General features: G+C 41.0%; 1 protein-coding gene across 1 annotated transcript in view; it reads right to left on the bottom strand.

Annotated features, from left to right (window-relative positions):
- Positions 1-595: 595 nt before the first annotated feature.
- Positions 596-19,705, bottom strand: part of SYNPR (synaptoporin) — a 453,809-nt gene continuing 434,699 nt past the window's right edge. Inside the window, exons 5-6 of the mRNA XM_029601012.1 lie at positions 4,088-4,279; positions 596-2,266 (exon numbers count right to left, since the gene is read on the bottom strand). Coding sequence (XP_029456872.1) covers positions 1,985-2,266; positions 4,088-4,279 — 474 coding nt within the window. The 3' untranslated portion in view covers positions 596-1,984. The remainder of the gene's footprint in view (positions 2,267-4,087; positions 4,280-19,705) is intronic.

Here is a 19,705-nt window from a genome sequence, read left to right as displayed (position 1 = left end):
TTGTTACTTATCAGGACCAGTGTGGCACACATTGCTTTGGTCAGTCTTAACAAAATTCAGCAGTTACACCCCTTTTCTGCCGCCTTATTCTTGACGCAGGTACTTCCCAGCTTCTTAAAATTCATGTGTATGGGGCCGTTTTTGCAGGAGCGATGCTTTTAAAATCTGTCAGTTGAACCAGGCCCTTAATGTTTACGGCACTGGGCTCTAAGTTCAAAACATCCAATCTGCTGCTCACTGTATGTGACCTTGGCTCAGTTACTTTATCTCCCCATACCTTGACAACCCTGGGCTTCTCCATAAAAAATATAGTAAAACAAAAATCAAAAAGTAATAAAATATTCATTTCAACATACTGTACTATTTTTTACAATGCTGGCCACTGAAACTCATGGCCATGGCAAATCAGTGGAGCCGTGAAGATATCCCGTTTGTCCACAAAAATCTATTCTATAGTTTTGAACACTGCAGTCTTCAAAATAAGTTATGCTTTTCTATTTTGTTAGGGCTTACTTTTGACAGCTGAAATTTCACGACACGTGCAGCAAGGTTGCACTGTATGCAATAACTTTATTAGCATCAAATAGATATCACAATATAGATTCATCCACTTAGTATGCCATAGATTGTTAACAACAATTATATAAGAAATACTTTATGCTGTGTATGCTAGAATGCCATCAACATTATAGTGCAGGGAATATTTTTACATATTGATATACTTTTATTAAGAAATGCAGATGCTCAGTTTTGGCTATGCCACTGTCCTTTGGGGCTTGGGTTGGATGGAAAAGCAATGGCTGCTGATAAATTAATTTGCTGTGTAGATCATGTGCTCTAGTTATAATGTATTCTGGAAATCAGCTCAGTGGGACATTTTCTGATGGTGTTCGCATATTTTTTGGATAGTGCTCAGAAGTTCTTGCATTTATAATCTGCCAGTGCATAACATCTGGGGGTTTAGTGCACAGCTCACTAGATAATATTGGCATGTAGCATATGTTGTATACACTCAGTGCTGAATATCTTTTGCAGCAAAGTGGCAAGGGATCATGTTGATTAGGCTACTGCTATCTGCACTTCTGTGATTCTAGTAAAATAAAATATTTCTGTAAACATGTAACAGTTACATGGTCCTCATTTAACACAAACCACATTCAGATATCTACAAAACACCATACAGAAACATCATGAGTTGGGGAATAAGTATGCAGTATTTTTAACTGGGCTAAATACCAGTCCATTATGGTACATATTACTTAATGCCCCGTTAGAAAGAAAACAGACGTATAATAATTACAAGGTATTAGAATCCTCAGTAAGCCAAATACTATAGCTAAATTTGCAAAATATATAAAATCTTCTTCATACACTTCATTAAAATACATCTAATAAAGAATAATTGAAATAAATTGGAAATTTCCTTGATGCATAATCCAAATATTTTGTTTCTATCAAAATGTGTATTCATGCACCAAATTACACAACCTGATAAAAAATGAAAATAAATTCCTGATACATTGAGAGGAACATTTTAAAACTTAAAGTACAATATTTCATGCTTTTTGATTCAGTTTAATTTTCAGAAATTATATAAAAAAACTTTTTTCTTTTTACATAAAATGCAAATAAAAACTTGAGGCTACTTCGTAAGCCTATAAATACTGCACAGAAGATACTAAAGGCTTTAGGCTACAAAATGCTATTGCAATTTAAAGCACATATACAGTACAAAACAACATTAGAGTTATCTATACAATACATGTAACATATATTCCAGTTCACCGCCTAGGACTGCGCATATGTTCACAATGCCATATTTAACAAACAAGAGTCACCAACTTTATAATAAATTAAACTTTGATTTAAACACCCTGTGTAGTATTCATTGATTAAGACTTTTAAAAAATGTTAGTGCCACTGAAACTTAGTATTATTAAATTGTTTAAATAGAAGGGATTAATGATTGCAGGCTTAGTGCATGTTAAATCTGATTGGCAAAGGATGTTGGGCCTCCTTGGTTATATCCACCCATTTGGCCAAAGTTAGCTTGCTGGGCCAAGCCTCCCTGCTGGTTATAGCCACCAGCTGGCCCATAGTTGTCTTGGTTATAAGTGCCTTGTTGGCTGTAAGTCTGGTTGTAACTGCTAGATTGCTTTTCCATGCTTTCCGGAGGGTATCTCTGTCCAGAGGAATGCCAACCAGTCTCCTTAAAAACAAACCAAATATTCCCAGCCCAGAGAATAAAGTTCAAGAATCCAAACACCTAGGAAAAAAAATGAATCAACGTGCTCCATTATTTTCTCAGTATCATATCATTTAAAAAAATTAATGTCATTTAAAGGTCATAAGAAAACAGTATGTTATTCTAAGGCTTTAGCCCATGTTCTGTCTTTACAAAATGCATTTTGAAAACTGGCCTCCCGGCATCAGTGCATTATGGCTTCCCATGGTTCTGTCCATGAGTTCAGTTTATTCCGTGCGCCATAGAGGGGCGCTGTGAAACAGCTAAAAAGAGATGCAGTGATTGGCTAGGGAGCCTGAGGAGGCAAAGAGCAGGTCATGAGGTAGGGGCTGACTGCTGTGAGAAAGGCCAGATAAAACAGAGACAGAAAGAATAACACAGTGCTTATCTCGGTCATTAGAGCATGTAATGTTTGCTTAGTTATGAATTTTTATTAACAGATGGTCTGCTTGTATTATAAATTGTGCATCGACATAAAAATAAGAACCTAAATAACTGAGATTGCTCAAGCATATGTTTGACTCACTTTTGAAAGTAAGTGAACAAAATGGCTGAGAATCTGAGGGAAGAAATGCGAGGAGGATGATTGTGTGCACAGTACTCAGCCTCTAGTACACAAATATCCTGCTGTGGCCCAACTTTAAGGAGTCTGTAACATACTGTCCTGTTCATGGGAGACTATACTGTCATAAATGGATGCAAACAGGGGCTGAAATCCCATACTCCACTATAAGCTTTATGAGAAATAATGTTTCAGAGATCTGATACCACTTTTCAATTTGAAATTAAATATAGCAGTGGCAGGAGGCAACCTTCTACTGATATATTAACCTGAATATTATAATTTGTTTCTTTGCTACTTCTGTCCACACAGCAGTGGATCGCGTTTATATTCAAATCACTGGGATCATTAAAGACGCTGGTATTCTTAAATGCTTTCACAGATTAGATTCCTTTCAAAGCAGTGGATAGGTTAGCAGCTAATCTTGGGATAAAGATCATTATTTGAAAGGGAAGCCAGCAGAAGCATACTTATGAGATACTCGAGTTCAATGCACTCACAGTATCTTTGCCTGGAAGTTGAAACTAGCGCAGTTTTTGGCTTCTGCAATTTCTTCTTCTCTAGGATACAATTTAGCACATTTTTGAAACTAGAGCTCAATAGGCCAGAATGAGATATTTATTGAATGATTTATTTCTCCCCTTTCCTCTCTCTCTCTGAAGGCCACCACTCCAGACAGCATGGGAACATGTCCGGAACCCCTAGGAATGAGATGAACCCTCGGTGCTGCCTTCTAGGGCTGGTGGTAGTGGGAACTGCCTTCCTTCCCTCTCTGTGACGTAGCAGATTATCGTGCCCCCAAACACAGCAAGCCCTGATGGACTCATCAATTGGCAGCAGTTTAAGTTGCAGAATAGGACAAACAACTTCTTCTACCCCAGGAATGCTGAACCCAAAAATGGCAATGGAGTGGCAAATGTAGGCTCAGAAAATAACTTGTTACATCAACCTCATGTTGATGAATAATTTTAAACAAAGCGCTAGTAGGGGAAACTACTCCAACCCCTTTTTTTTTTTTTAATAAATAATACAGTAACTTGTCATTGGGGGATCAGCAGAAGGTAAAATGCTGCTCCTCAGAGCAGAAGGGCAGAACAAAAGCCAAGAGAATGTATTTTTGAATGATTTGACAAGAGGGACAATTACAGCATATGCAAAAAAAAAAAAAAAAATAGACTGCACACAAGGAAATAGAGTGAGCTACAGAGCAGAAACACAGAGACATGTAAAAAGGATATCAAAGAGGCAGGTACCCTGAAGAAAAACAAACAAATACTCACAACCGAAGTATTTAAACTTGACATGACAGGACTGCGGAGAGGCAAACACTTGTTGTTCTGCTGTTTACAAGCCGACATCAATAGTAGCACTTCATCTGGGTCAGTGGCAATTTTCACATCAGATAATCCTTTTGCCCAGGCAGAAGAACTCACAAGCCACATAAATGAGAAGACCACAGTCACAATAAAATCCTGAAAATGTAAAGAAAAGGAGGTGTTCAACCTTACTAGCATTTTTGTAACTGAGTTAAAGCACTGCCTGGGATTCTCCTACAGTATTCCTGTCATGAGGATCAGAAACAGAACCGAGAGCCATTTCCACTGGCAGTTCACAAACCAGGGAAACAGTGACTATAATTAAAGACATTTCTTTTCAAAATAGCCAGAGATCTAAAACTAGTTTGTTAACTGCAGTATTTTCCTGTTTTATTTTATAGATGATCACTACTAAGATTTGGGCTTTAAAATTTTCTACTATGAGAAAAATGCATTGTTTCTTTTTTCTTTTCTATTATATAGCTTCCTATTCAGGGTGCCTTCCAATAAGGCCAGAGGTAAATAATTAACAATCATGGTACACAGAATCTCTAGAGAAGGGAACAATGATGATAAAAAATGCTTTGCTAAGTTCAAAGAGAATTATTCCACTTTAATCTAAGCAGGCTTCCCAAAGCTGTCCTCAGGACCACATAACCAGTCAGGTTTTTAGCATATGCACCATGAAGATTACTGAGATAAATGTACATAAATGGGAGAATCAATGTATGCAAATTTTACCTCATGAATATTCATTGTGGATATTCTGAAAACCAGAAATGGCTGTGAGGTTACAGGACAGGCTTGGGACGCCCAGGTGCAGAATCATTTTAACTCCACCAATAAATAAGCAGATCTCAACCTGACAGCCATGTTTTCTGGGAATGACATCATGACTGTTCCTCAGAGATATCACCTGGTTCATCCCATCAATCACAAATTGATAAACCTGGGTCTATGGCTCATTTTAACTTTTAGCTCAGAGCTTTCAGAGAAAGCAAATTTCTTGACAATCAGATCATTATCGTTTCCCCATCACAGGGAAGACAAAACACAACTGCACTCCTTAGATCTACAACTCCTGGGGGAATTTTATTTCCCACGTTCCCACCGGGTTCTGAGCCTTGCGAAACCTATGTCCCCCATAAATTGTAAGCCCTCGTTATTTCTGGCTGCCAGTCAGTTCTTCTGATTTCAAAACTGTAAAAAAAATCTTTAATAAAAATGATATTGTTTGGTAATCTGAAGACTGAAGGCTACAGATTACTTTCTGACAGACAATTGTTTTGTCATTCAGGAGTTCTCAAGAAGATCATAGCTGCTAATTTCAATAACTGATAATGTACATAACCCCCTAAACTGAACCAAAATGTTCATACCTTTCTTACAGTAAAACTTTTTATTGCATTCCCAATCAAAACAGAGGAAGATGGTTATATAGAGAAAGATGAAAGGAAAAAAGGTCAGTCAGAAAGAAACCTAGCAATACTCAGGAAATAAATCATAACAAGATATAACAAATGCAGGGTTAATATTTATTATAAAATCAAGTACATTTCCCAACCGTTCCCCCAAAACCAACTTGAATCTGTCTGATGAAATCTTCTGACTGCAAGCCAGTCTATAAAACAATAATATCTTTTAAATGGAAAGGGAATGAATTTAAACGCACTATGGGGTAAATTTCTAAAGTTATGCGCGGGCGTAGATTTGTTTGAGCAAACCGGTGCGAACAAATCTACGCCCGATTTTATAACATGCGCGCACTGCCGCGCATATGTTATAAAATCCAGGGTCGGTGCATGCAGGGGGGTGCACAATTGTGCAACCTGCGCGCGCCGAGCCGAGCAGCCTGTCTCCGTTCCCTCCGAGGGAACTTTCCTTCCGCCCCTCCGCCCCCTCCGCACTTCCCCTCTCTTCCCCTATCTAACCCGCCCCCAGCCCTAACTAAACCCCCCCTGACCTTTGTTGAAGAAGTTACGCCGCGTAAGTAGAGCGTGCCGGCTCTCCATCCCCCGGCCCGGTGGCCGTTCCGGAGGCCTCAGTCACGCCCCCAGGCCGGCACCCCGCCCACGGCCCCACCCCTGGAACGCCCATTTTTTCAAGCCCCGGGACTTATGTGCATGCCGGGGCTTGCACGCTTCGCCGAGCCTATGCAAGATAGGCTTGGCGCGCACAGGGGGAGGCAGGGGTAGGTTTGCACGCGTATCTTACGCGCGCAACCCTTTGAAAGTTTACCCCTACGTCTCATAAGGCTCCTCCTTTATTTATTTCATTTGACTTATATTCTGCTTCTTGGCACTTCAAATGAAGATACCCTTTGGTTTTCTACCAATCATCTGTTGTAAAAAGAAGTATATCAAGAAGGGTAATTTCTAAACAAAGTGCCTTCCTTGTAGGCCCATGAACTTGCAAGCAAATTTTCAAAGGGAAACTCCCTGTAGAGTTTCATTTTGAAAATTCAGGGCAATGCAGCTGCAAGGAACACAGGGGAGAGTACTCGCGAGGATTTCAAAATGAAATCCCTGTGCATACTTTACTGTGCCTGCCCCATGCCTTTCTGGCCCAGAAAACAACAAGGTAGGCAATCTGAAAAAGCCGTGAGGAAAACCAAAAGAAATAGATACCTAAATGTCTTTTCCAAATTCTTTAATGGGTGTTTTCACACGTCTCCACCCATTAAAGAATTTGGAAAAGACTTTTGGACATCTATTTGTTTTGTTTTCCCTACTCCTTTCTGGCACAGCTAAAAGTACCCATGCCGTCATACAGCCCACATACTTTTAGCTGCATTCACAAGAGTGCAAGCTTCACACCATGTTTTTAAACGGCTGCTTACCTTATTTTTAGCCTTGCAAAGCGCCGTATCAGCTGGGATACTATCAAGCTATTTAACTGGAACACATTGACGAGCCACCTTACGCCCGTTAATCTATGAAATTTACTTCTGAAACCAATTCCAGTTGAAGTAACCTGCTAGTCATTTCACTACAGTTCTTCCAACCAGCTTTCCAGTAACATTCTGCAAATACATAATCTTGTTCCAAAACGGAAGTACTTTCCAGCAGGATCATAAGCAGTGGGACACATCGTCACAAAAGTGTTTCAAACAGTTTACCTCAGAAGTGCTACCAGCTTTGAGGGCCCAAATCAGACGCATAAGAATTTTGCAAACAGTTCTTCACTCATCCATGCAGTTTCAAATTCTTAATTTGAGAAAAACAATACTAAGAAATCACTAATTTTCTCTCAACAGAAGAACAAGAATCATATAAAGGAAAGTTCATCGACTCCTAACCATTAAACCTTTTTTAAAATATGTGATGGAAACTGAGATGCTTTAGTGTGTAAGATAACATTTTAAATCAAAGGGGAAAACCAGTTGTTGCTCTAAACTTAAATCCAGAAAAGAAAGAACTGTTAATCACCTAATCTCTAGTATGTCTGAAAAAATCTGCAAAATTGTATATTTTGAAATCCAATATTCAGAGGCCTTCATCTTGATTTTCTCCAATAAATTTCATTGTTGCTAATATAGGTTTTTTTTGCTTTTCCAGATAGACGTGAGTAGCTCCTTTACTGAAATTTCAAACATTGATCCTCTTAACCCATAAAGGCAACATTTGAATTACATATATGCAATACCATTTTGATTAAGTGAAGCCCACATGTTAAACAGAAAGTGATTTTGACCAAGTTTGGAAAAAAACTGAGGTCACCGGTATTTGGTGCATGTATGGTACACAGATTTGCTCGTTTTGCAAACAAACGTCTAATGAAAAATCTTCCATTAGGATCACAAATAATATTTTCAGTAACAAACAATACAGATTTATAAATGAAGCTGCTAACCCATTCACATGATCTAGTTTTCGTCCAATCTCATTCTTGCCTTTCTTGCCAAAATCATACAAAATGCAGTTCTGATACAGTTGTCTGACCATATTGACAGCCACTCGATTTTCGAACAACATCAATTCGGGTTCAGGAAGTTTTTTTTTAGTACTGAAACCCTCTTATTGTCCACGTTTGATTACCAGTAAGACATGGTTTTGATAGCGGACTACATTATGTGATAGTCCTTTTAGACATCTGGATGCTTTTGATACTCTGAATCATGAGATTTTATTATCCTAACTTCAAGATATCAGAATAACTGGTACAGTATTAAGTTCTTACTGATCAGACCATAAGCAGTAAGTGTGGATCTTCTTGACACCCAGCTAGAAACGGTGTTCCCCAGAACTCTATCCTATCAACTATGTTGTTTTAACATATACTTAACTCCCTAATGTAAATTATTTGTAGATGTAGCAGTGAACTACAAAGTATATGCTGCTATCATCCAGTTCTTTATTCCTGTGTGTGCATGCTGGTCCACAACATTTAAACATATTTATATATGCTTGTCATTAATTAAGAGCTGGTTACATCATAACAGGCTGACTCTAAATATAGGTAAGACTAAAATTATCATCCTAAATAGATTTCCCCATTTTGATGCTCCCTTCACGTTTGATTTTGAAGGGCATGAACAACCTTTCTTGTCTCATGTGCGCAATCTTGGAGTTATTTTGAATCCAGATCTGTCTATGCGATCACACATCAAGAACCTCATAAAAACTAGCTTCTATAAGTTACAAATACTATGGCAACTGAAACTCTTAATAGAGCCTAATGACTTTTAAATTGTGCTCCAGATTTAATCTTTTCCAGAACTGACAATTGCAATTCTCTTTTTATTGGCCTGCCTGCAAACACCCTCTGATCCCTTCAAATCCTCCAAAATTCAGCTGCTCGCATTTTAACAGGTCCCCTTATGTAAGATCAGATCACTCCAGTTTTGCGCTCTCTCCATTTGCTCCCTATCCAATGGCGAGTTAAATTTAAAGTTATTATATTGAGTCACAAATTACTTAACATTTCATAACCCTGAATATCTTCAAATCTGCCTATTTACAACCAATCATGTACCTTAAGATCCACACACAAGGGTCTTCTTGAGATTCCTTATCCTCAAACAGCTCAGCTTCTTGCAATAAGACTGAGTTTTTTCGATTGCTGGCCCTCTCTTATGGAACTCATTACTCGAAGAATCATGTACCACATCTAGTACCGATACATTCAAAAGGCCCTGAAAACCTGGCATACAATCATTTGAATGTGACAAAATGTGTCAAATGTGTAATTATAAGAACTATGAGGTCCATATTCAAAAGCATTTAGCCGGCTAACTCAGAAATTATATTTGGACACATATTGAGCTAAATTTAGCTGGCTAAGGGGGTCATTCTCTAACACTATCGCACGTGAAAAGTCCCTTTTCGCGTGCGATAGCTAGCTCGAGGCGGAGTCGGCCCTGGAAAAGGAGGAGTCGGGGCAGAACCGGGGGCCGAATCTGCAGAACTATCGCGAAAGATAAGATTCCTTATTGCCGCCAGTTTCGTGCGGACCGCCTCCCGCTTCGCCCCCCCCCACCCCCCGTTACCGCCGGATTCTCTAAGGTCTGCGACCTTACAGAATCCAGGCCTAAGTTAGGAGCATTTCAGGGGCATAACTGGGAGGAGTTGAGTTAACCGGCTAACTTAACTGGCTAATTCCTATATTCAGAGTTAGCTGGATGACAGCCAGCTAATTCTGGTCGGGCATAAGAGCTATCCTAAAGTTTGGCAGTTATAGCTAGCCAGGCCCGGCGTGACCGGATGTGCAAACCGTGCAATTACAAGGAGCGGCACACCTGGGAGGTGGTGGGCCGGCCGGTCAGTGGGTCGGTGGCAGCAGAGGGCAGAGAGCGTGCTGCCGCCGGAAGAGGGTATGAGCATCACTTTTAGTGCCTGATGTACCTCCTTTTTCTCTCCTTATAAAGATACTTTGTTTTTATTTCTAGTTGCCTAATGATTTCTAATACTACATGTTCTACTTTGTCATAAGAACATAAGTACATAAGAAATTGCCATGCTGGGTCAGACCAAGGGTCTATCAAGTCCAGCATCCTGTTTCCAACAGACACCAAAACCAGGCCATGAGAACCTGGCAATTACCCAAACACTAAGAAGATCCCATGCTACTGATGCAATTAATAGCAGTGGCTATTCCCTAAGTAAAATTGATTAATAGCCGTTAATGGACTTCTTCTCCAAGAACTTATCCAAACCTTTTTTGAACCCAGCTACACTAACTGCACTAACTACATCTTCTGGTAACAAATTCCAAAGCTTTATTGTGAGTTGAGTGAAAAAGAATTTTCTCCAATTAGTCTTAAATGTGCTACTTGCTAACTTCATGGAATGCCCCCTAGTCCTTCTATTATTCGAAAGTGAAAATAACCGAGTCACATCTACTCGTTCAAGACCTCTCATGATCTTAAAGACCTCTATCATATCCCCCCTCACCCGTCTCTTCTCCAAGCTGAACAGCCCTAACCTCTTCAGCCTTTCCTCATAGGGAAGCTGTTCCATCCCCTTTATCATTTTGGTTGCCCTTCTCTGTACCTTCTCCATAGCAACTATATCTTTTTTGAGATGCGGCGACCAGAATTGTACACAGTATTCAAGGTGTGGTCTCACCATGGAGCGATATAGAGGCATTATGATATTTTCCGTTCTATTAATAATTCCTAACATTCTATTTGCTTTTTTGACTGCTGCAGCACACTGAGCAGACAATTTTAAAGTATTATCCACTATGATGCCTAGATCTTTTTCCTGGGTGCTAGCTCCTAATATGGAACCTAACATCGTGTAACTACAGCAATGGTTATTTTTCCCTATGTGCAACACCTTGCACTTGTCCACATTAAATTTCATCTGCCATTTGCATGCCCAATCTTCAAGTCTTGCAAGGTCCTCCTGTAATGTATCACAGTTTGCTTGTGATTTAACTACTCTGAATAATTGTGTATCATCCGCAAATTTGATAAATTCACTCGTCGTATTCCTTTCCAGATCATTTATACATATATTGAAAAGCACCGGTCCAAGTACAGATCCCTGAGGCACTCCACTGTTTACCCTTTTCCACTGAGAAAATTGACCATTTAATCCTACTGTTTCCTGTCTTTTAACCAGCTTGTAATCCACGAAAGGACATCTCCTATCCCATGACGTTTTAGTTTTCGTAGAAGCCTCTCATGAGGGACTTTGTCAAACACCTTCTGAAAATCCAAATATACTACATCTACCAGTTCACCTTTATCCACATGTTTATTAACCCCTTCAAAAAAATGAAGCAGATTTGTTAGGCAAGACTTCCCTTGGGTAAATCCATGTTGACTATGTTCCATTAAATCATGTCTTTCTATATGCTCTACGATTTTGATCTTGAGAATAGTTTCCACTATTTTTCCCAGCACTGAAGTCAGGCTCACTGGTCTATAGTTACCCGGATTGCCCCTGGAGCCTTTTTTAAATATTGGGGTTACATTGGCCACCCTCCAGTCTTCAGGTACAATGGTTGATTTTAATGATAGGTTACAAATTTTAACTAATAGATGAGAAATTTCATTTTTTAGTTCCTTCAGAACCCTAGGATGCATACCATCCGGTCCAGGTGATTTGCTACTCTTTAGTTTGTCAATCTGGCCTACTACATCTTCAAGGTTCACAGTGATTTCGTTCAGTTTGTCTGACTCATCACCTCTGAAAACTATCTCCGGAACTGGTATTTCCCCACATCCTCATTAGTAAACACGGAGGCAAAGAATTCATTTAGTCTTTCTGCAATGGCCTTATCTTCCCTAAGAGCCCCTTTAACCCCTCTGTCATCTAATGGTCCAACCGACTCCCTCACAGGTTTCTTGCTTTGGATATATTTAAAAAAAGTTTTATTATGAGTTTTTGCCTCTATGGCCAATTTAATTTCAAATTCTCTCTTCGCCTGTCTTATCAATGTTTTACACTTAGCTTGACAATGCTTATGTTTTATCCTATTTTCTTCAGATGGATCCTTCTTCCAATTTTTGAAGGATGTTTTTTTGGCTAAAATAACCTCTTTCACCGCACCTTTTAACCATGATGGTAATCGTTTTGCCTTCCTTCCACCTTTCTTAAGGCGCGGAATACATATGGACTGTGCCTCTAGGATTGTATTTTTAAACAATGTCCATGCCTGTTGAACACTTTTAACCTTTGCAGCTGCACCTTTCAGTTTTTTTCTATTTTCCTCATTTTATCAAAGTTTCCCTTTTTAAAATTTAGTGTTAGAGCTGCAGATTTACTTATTGTCCCCTTTCCAGTTATTAGTTTAAATTTGATCAATTTATGATCACTGTTGCCAAGTGGCCCCACCACCGTTACCTCTCTCATCAAATCCTGTGTTTCACTAAGAATTAAATCTAAAATAGCTCCCTCTGTTGTTGGTTCCTGAACCAATTGCTCCATGAAGCAATCATTTATTATATCCAGGAACTTTATGTCTCTAGCAAGTCCTGATGTTACATTTACCCAGTCAATATTGGGGTAATTGAAATCTCCCATTATTATTGCACTGCCAAATTGGTTTGCTTCCCTGATTTCTCTTAGCATTTCATCATCTGTCTGACCATTTTGTCCTGGTGGACGCTAGTATACTCCTATCACTATACTCTTACCCAACACACATGGGATTTCTACCCATATAGATTCTACTGAGCATTTAGTCTCTTGTATGATCTTTATCCTGTTGGACTCTATACCCTCCCGGACATAAAGTGCCACACCCCCACCAAGTTGATCCTCCCTATCATTACGATATAATGTGTACCCTGATATAGCACTGTTCCATTGGTTATCCTCCTTCCACCAAGTCTCTGTGATGCCAATTATGTCAATCTCATCATTTGCTGCTATACACTCTAACTCTCCCATCTTACTTCTTAAACTTCTGGCATTGGCATACAGACATTTCAAAGTGTGGGTTTTGCTTGTTTTAACAACCTGCTTTTCAGTTGTTTGGGATAATTCGGAAATCATTAACTTTGGTGATTTTTTACATATTAGGCATATGAACTATGTTTGCATTTAATGGAACCTCTCTGTTGGGATGCCCTAACTCTCCTGTTTCATTAGTATCCTTCAAGGATACATTTCTCCGAACCATGCACTGCTGAGTGACTGTCGGCTTTCCCCCTTGTTCTAGTTTAAAAGCTGCTCTATCTCCTTTTTGAAAGTTAGTGCCAGCAGCTTGGTTCCACTCAGGTTAAGGTGGAGCCCATCCTTTCGGAAAAGTCTCCCCTTTCCACAAAAGTTTCCCCAGTTCCTTACAAAGCTGAATCCCTCTTCCCTGCACCATCGTCTCATCCACGCATTGAAACTCTGGAGCTCTCTCTGCCTCTGGGGACCTGCACGTGGAACAGGAAGCATTTCAGAGAATGCCACCCTGGAGGTTCTGGATTTCAGCTTACTACCTAAAATCCTAAATTTGGCTTCCAGAACCTCTCTCCCACATTTTCCTATGTTGTTGGTGCCCACATGTACCACGACAACCGGCTCCTCCCCAGCACTGTCTATAATCCTATCTAGGTGACGCGTGAGGTCTGCCACCTTCGCACCAGGCAGGCAAGTTACCAGGCGGTCTTCACGTCCACCAGCCACCCTGCTATCTACATTTCTAATAATCGAATCACCAACTATGATGGCCGGCCTAACCCTTCCCTCTTGGGCAGTAGCCCTGGGAGATTTGTCCTCAGTGCGAGAGGACAATATATCACCTGGAGAGCAGGTCGTCACTACAGGATCACTTCCTGCTACACCAGGGTGATGTTCTCCTATTGGGAGATCTTTCTGATCCAAGGCAGCACTGGGGCTGCCAGAATGGATTTGGGACTTGGCTCCTATGTCCCTGAAGGTCTCGTCAATGTACCTCTCTGTCTCCCTCAGCTCCTCCAAGTCTGCTACTCCAGCCTCCAGAGATCGGACTTGTTCCCTGAGAGCCAGGAGCTCTTTGCACCGAGTGCACACATACAATCTCTCATATTTATAGTTTTTCTGTTTTATTTTCTTCTTGACTTATATATGTTTTTATTGTACCTTTCCACAAACTTTAAAGTGTGTGGGATATATATCTTGTAAATAATTACTGTAAATATTCCAGAGTTGCATCTTTGGGACAAGGTAGAATAAACTTGTTGAACCCACTACTTACTAAGTTAAGACCACATTAAATCACTTACATTTCTGCATCTTTTCTCTTTAGCATTACTAGAACTAACTTTCTTTTCACATGGGAACAGACCCCGTCAGATTCCACAAGAAAATCTTATCGTTATTCAGCATACAAATAGGATATGCAATTCTGTTAAATGTTCCCCAGCTTAGACACTATCTTTGTTTTGGTGTTTGATTTATTAGTCCACTTCCATGCCTTCCACCTTCAAGAAAGTTTTGTTTTCCAGAAATTATCTATTCGCCCATCTTCCCACACATAACCAAATGAGATGCAAAAATCTGAACACCTCCACCAAATAAACATTAATTCAAATACATTCAAAGGCATATCTGTATGATTTCTGAGTTCTACAGATAAATGTAGAGGTTTGAATATCATCGTCATGTATCTGGATGTAACAGCATGAAAAAAAAAATAGTTTTGTAATCCAGAGGTGAGCTTTCTGATTGTTTACGACTGGCAGGGCAGAGGGTGTGGATCCAGATGGCTGGGCGCCTGGCCAATGTCCTGTTGTTTGAATCGTGTCTTACTGTTCTGTCTGTTCTCAACAGCAGGAACAAGGATGACGAGCAAACTTGTTTTTGCTGTGGTATTTAGGGAAGGGATTTTTTTTCTGCTAAGCCAGAAATCTCACATGTGGATCGGATGCATTGCCTGGGATTTTTCCCCAACACTAAGGATCCTGTCTTCGGCTGAAATACAGGGCTTCCCAGCCTGATGTTTGACGTGATGTGGTAAGGACTGCTTGTACATTAAAGTGCTCGGTGTTCTGGTGATGTGATAACATCTGGCGTCAGTATTCAGTGTTTTATATATATATATATATATATATATATATATATATATATATACATACGTACATACATACATACACACATATCTATCTTATATCTGTATATACATTTATTTACTTAATAAAGTAATCTCTTCCTTTGCGTATATACTGTCCTTTGGATATTAATTCTTGGTTGAATCACTGCATTAGTGAGAAGCATTTCAAAGGCGTTAAGAGGAGGAGTTGAGTTAGCTGAGTAATTTATCCTGCTAACTCTGATAATTTATCTAAGAAAGTGTTCTCGGATAATTTTAAATTTAACAGGTTAATTACAAAGAATATATCCAATTGACAACCATGTTACAAAAAAAGTAAACTAGTGGGCTTGCCGGCACAATTCACCACCCCCCACACGAGTGACACTATTGTGGGGCCTGATGGCCTGTAAACAACATTGAAAGCTGCCTGGAGCGGTACAAGTCTAATGTGATCCTGGCAGCCCAGAAAGTTTTGGGGGATGCCTGGTAAGGGTGGTGGTTTAGGGTTTGGGTGGCAGGTGGTAGGGGATGAGGAGGGGGCCGGAGGCAAGTTTATTTGGACAAACCGGTAGGGGGAGAGCAGGGGGACAGCAATTGCCCCCATAGCCCAGTAATGTTTGCACAATCTTTATGGAGGCTTGGGAGGCTGGTAGGGCCGCTAAGTTATTATTATTTTTTTTAATAAGGTTGCAACTTAATTATTAGTTTCTTTGAATAATGCCAGCTAAGGTAAAGTTATCTCAGAACACATACTCAGACCACTTTGAAACCTAACTGGTGATATTCAAATGTGGCAGACCCTCCTGGTCTGGCCACTAGATGTCATAGTCCCTGTCCTTAGAACACATTTACGGGCCGATTCAGTAAAATGCACGGGACAGCCTGCACTACAAAGTGAGCGCCCGCTCTCCCGACGCACACCCAGGCCACTTGATTCTTTATGCTAATGAGGGTCCGTGGTAAAAAGGAGGTGCTAGGGACACTAGCGCGTCCCTAGCACCTCCTTATTGGCGGAAGTGGTGGCTGTCAGCAGGTTTGACAGCTGATGTTTAATTTTACCGGCGTCGGTTGTTGAACCCGCTGACAGCCACGGGTTTGGAAAACAGACGCCGGCAAAACTAAGCATCCGTTTTCCAACCCACGGGCAGATTTTTTTTATTTTTTGGGCCTCCAGCTTAATATCGCTATGATACTTTCCTGGTGCCGGACAAAATTAACTCCTACCTTTGGGTAGGCGTTAATTTCAGAGAGTAAAATGTGCGGCCTGGCTGCACATTTTACTTTCTGTATTGCGCAGGACTAATAGGCTCATCATGCATTTGCATGTTGAGGGTGCTATTAGTTTCGGGGGGTTGGACGTGCATTTTCCACGCGCTATCACCCCTTACTTTATAAGGGGTAATAATAGTGCATGGAAAACATGCGTCCAAACGGGGGCTAATGGTGCGCTCGGCCTGAGCACACCGTACTGAATCGGCCTGTTAGTAAGAAGCCATCCAACCCTCTCAGTCCCTCCCACCTGGAGGTTCTGGATTGAATGCCTCAGTGTTATTTAGCCTAACCATGCTAATGTTTGTGAGGTTCAGTTTGAGGAAACAGAGGGTTAAGAAGTATTTTTTCCCACACTCTGGTGGGGCCTAAACTAAAGGAAGGAAGAACAAGGAACAACTAAACTAAAAAGGAAGTACAAGAATCAGGAGATCCCATCCGGATTTTCTCCCAAGGGACCAGGACAGGGTGGGTATCCGATGAGGAGAAGATGTCTAAAGGTAGGTTACTGCAGTAAATCGGGGGATACCTCCACTAGGATTCCCATACAGCCACTGGGAGAGTTAAGCACATTTAAAATCATCATGGGCTCTACCCAGCAGTCTGAATTAAGGTCACCTATCTACATAGGAAACCCCCCCCCCCAATGTACCATCAATCAGATGTAAACTCACACTTCTGGATAATGGACTTTAATTTATTATTACCAATTAGTAAACTTTATTTTAACATCCATGTTATGATTGGTGTGTGTGTGGACCCTTGGTCCGAGGTGCGAGTCGTTACAGCCTGAGGGGAGGAGCCCCACAGGTCCGCACCGTCAGGAGGCGAGGTGCTGGAGTACAGAAAGGCTCTGTGCACTGTCCTGGGGGATCCCCAGGGACCAGGCAATGACCCCCATAGGGTAGTAGACTGTAAACAGTACTTGGAGTGTCTGATGAGAGAAAGGGCGCCAGGCAGACCACGGGACGGTCGGCGCCGGGACAGCCAAGCAGGAGGTACTCCAGTAGAACAGCCCCGAGAGGCAGAGTTGCAGCATAGTGAGCGTAGACGAGAGAATGGAGGCAAACCCGCAATGCGAGGAAGCCCGAGCCCAAGAGCAGTAGCTGACATAGACAGGTGGCTGGCTGAGCCATAGAGAGGATGACCCGTGGAGTGGGACTGCTGTCAATGGTAGAATATCTGGAAGCAAACCCTAAGGAGCAGGGAAGCTCAGGGTGATCTCAGGATTGGAGAGTGCGGCCTGAGGAGCAGGAAGCACGAACAGTCTTTGAAATAATATGGCGCAACCCCAAGAAGCGGGGAAGGCCAACTGAGGACTCACAAAACACTGCAGTAGTTCCCAGGGAGAGCCGAGAGATAGAGCAGGTAGCCAGTTTGGACCCAGGAGGCGCGGGGCAGGCCAGGGAGCAAGTACCCGAAGCGCACACTGATCCTTGAGGAGCGGGTGTCAGACAAGGTCCACGTTGCGAGCAGGAACGGCATCTCAGGAACAAGAGGCACGCAAGGACTCGTACGGAACTTGTTGCCACGTCAGTTTGCTGGGGGCAAAGCAGGAGCTTAAATACAAGAGTCCAATGACATCATCAAACGGGACGCCCCCGAGGTTCCTGCTGAAGCAGCTTCAAAGGCGGGGCTTGTGACGCACGCGCGCTTAGGAGGGCCCGACATCGGAGCAGGAAGTAATGGCGTCCATGCCTCCGTGAGGAGGCCCGAGGAATGCGGCAATGCAGGCAGGCCCGTGCAGTGAGCAGACCCGGGGAGGGTAGAAATGTGAAAAAAGCAGTGAGTACTCGCGGTTGCAGCCATCTGCGACCAACAGGCATAACAATCCAGATCTGGTCTTGTCTGATTATTAGAATCTCTCACCTGATGGGAAGCACCACTACAGTACACACACACACTGGCGACCTTTTCTCAGCATCTGGGCCATAAGCGAGAGCTTCCCCCATAAAAAGAATTTCCCCCAGGGATTAGGTGCCAGTGTGGGATGTAATATGCTAGCCGGAGCAGCCCCAAAAGATATAAATTAGTTGTGTGCCCTGAACGGAGTTACCACTCCTAAAAAACAATTTACACAAACATTAGCTTCTTCTATGCTAATGAATTCATCTTGTTTAATATTTAGTTCTCAGAGCCATGCTAGATCCCTAGCTCTTTCAAATTTTCACCTCTTGTTTCAACGTTTTAAATTGTTTCTTCTTGGCTCGGCATTTTAACAACATTCTTCAACGTTTTATGAACACATAATGCACAGGGAATTACTTATTAATGCAGGATGTTATAGTTTCCATGGATAATTTTTAATTATATTGTACTTCATTCAGAATGTAACAAAATGGTTCCAAGCTGTAGCAAATGACATACAGACAATAAAGAAGAATTTCAAAAAGGAGCTATGGTACTGATTAACGCTCATCTTGAGGATTCTGTCTTCGTAATTAAAGCCAGAGTTTTTGTCTTGTACAATAAATCTCTCCTTTGAATCCTTGATATCTCCCCGTCCCCTCAGCCCACTGTTATTCAAAACAAGGGCGTTTTTAGTCTACACCATCATGGATTATCTTTTTGGAAGGTATTACAAAATATATTTTGCATAAAGATTATAATAATATAATAATATTATAATAATGAGTGAAGTTTTAATTCAACACCTAGCACAGTACCTTTTGTAAACCTTCACAGGGACAGTTAATTTTAGCTGCTAACCACATTCAGAGTGGATCCTGCTGGCTCAGGGAGCAACACAGGTGGATACTCTTTAAAAAAAATGTTCTGGCTTTGCCCCACAGCTGCAATATTTCAAGGTGGAGGACAAATACTATAGTTTTCCTTTATTTCCCATTTTTGTTTTTCATGTAACATGAAGAGAGCAACTTGCATATTCCTCTTTGGAGGGCAACTTTCAAAAGCATTTACCTGGATAAACTGGCTGTCTAAAAACTGCCCATCTTCAATGTAGCCGAAAGTATGCGGCATCTTCCACCTGAGGCTTTACGGTTTATCACGTTTGAAAACATTTAAAATTCAGCTAAAACCTTTCTTTTTCAGGAAGCATATTTTAAATAACATGGCTTTCTCATCTGCTGTTTTTTTTGTTTTTAATTACAGACACGTTCTTTTAGAATTTTAAAGTTTTGAACATCTTTAAGTGTTCATTAGAAATGCTTGTTGGAGTTCTTCAGTAATCTTGTCATGTTTTTTATTAGTCGTTTTTAGCAATGTTTATGTATACTGAACTTTTATTGTAAATATCCTTTATGTAAGCCGCTTAGGGATTTTAAGAAACCATAATAAACACACACTCTTAGCCATGCTTGGGGGAGGTGTTTCAGAGAACAGAACATTATTATTATT

Source organism: Rhinatrema bivittatum, chromosome 4 (genome assembly GCF_901001135.1).
Source record: "Rhinatrema bivittatum chromosome 4, aRhiBiv1.1, whole genome shotgun sequence".
NCBI classification, from domain to species: Eukaryota; Metazoa; Chordata; class Amphibia; order Gymnophiona; family Rhinatrematidae; genus Rhinatrema; species Rhinatrema bivittatum.
Note: the sequence above shows the minus strand (reverse complement) of the source record. Positions and strands in the feature narration are given on the sequence as shown.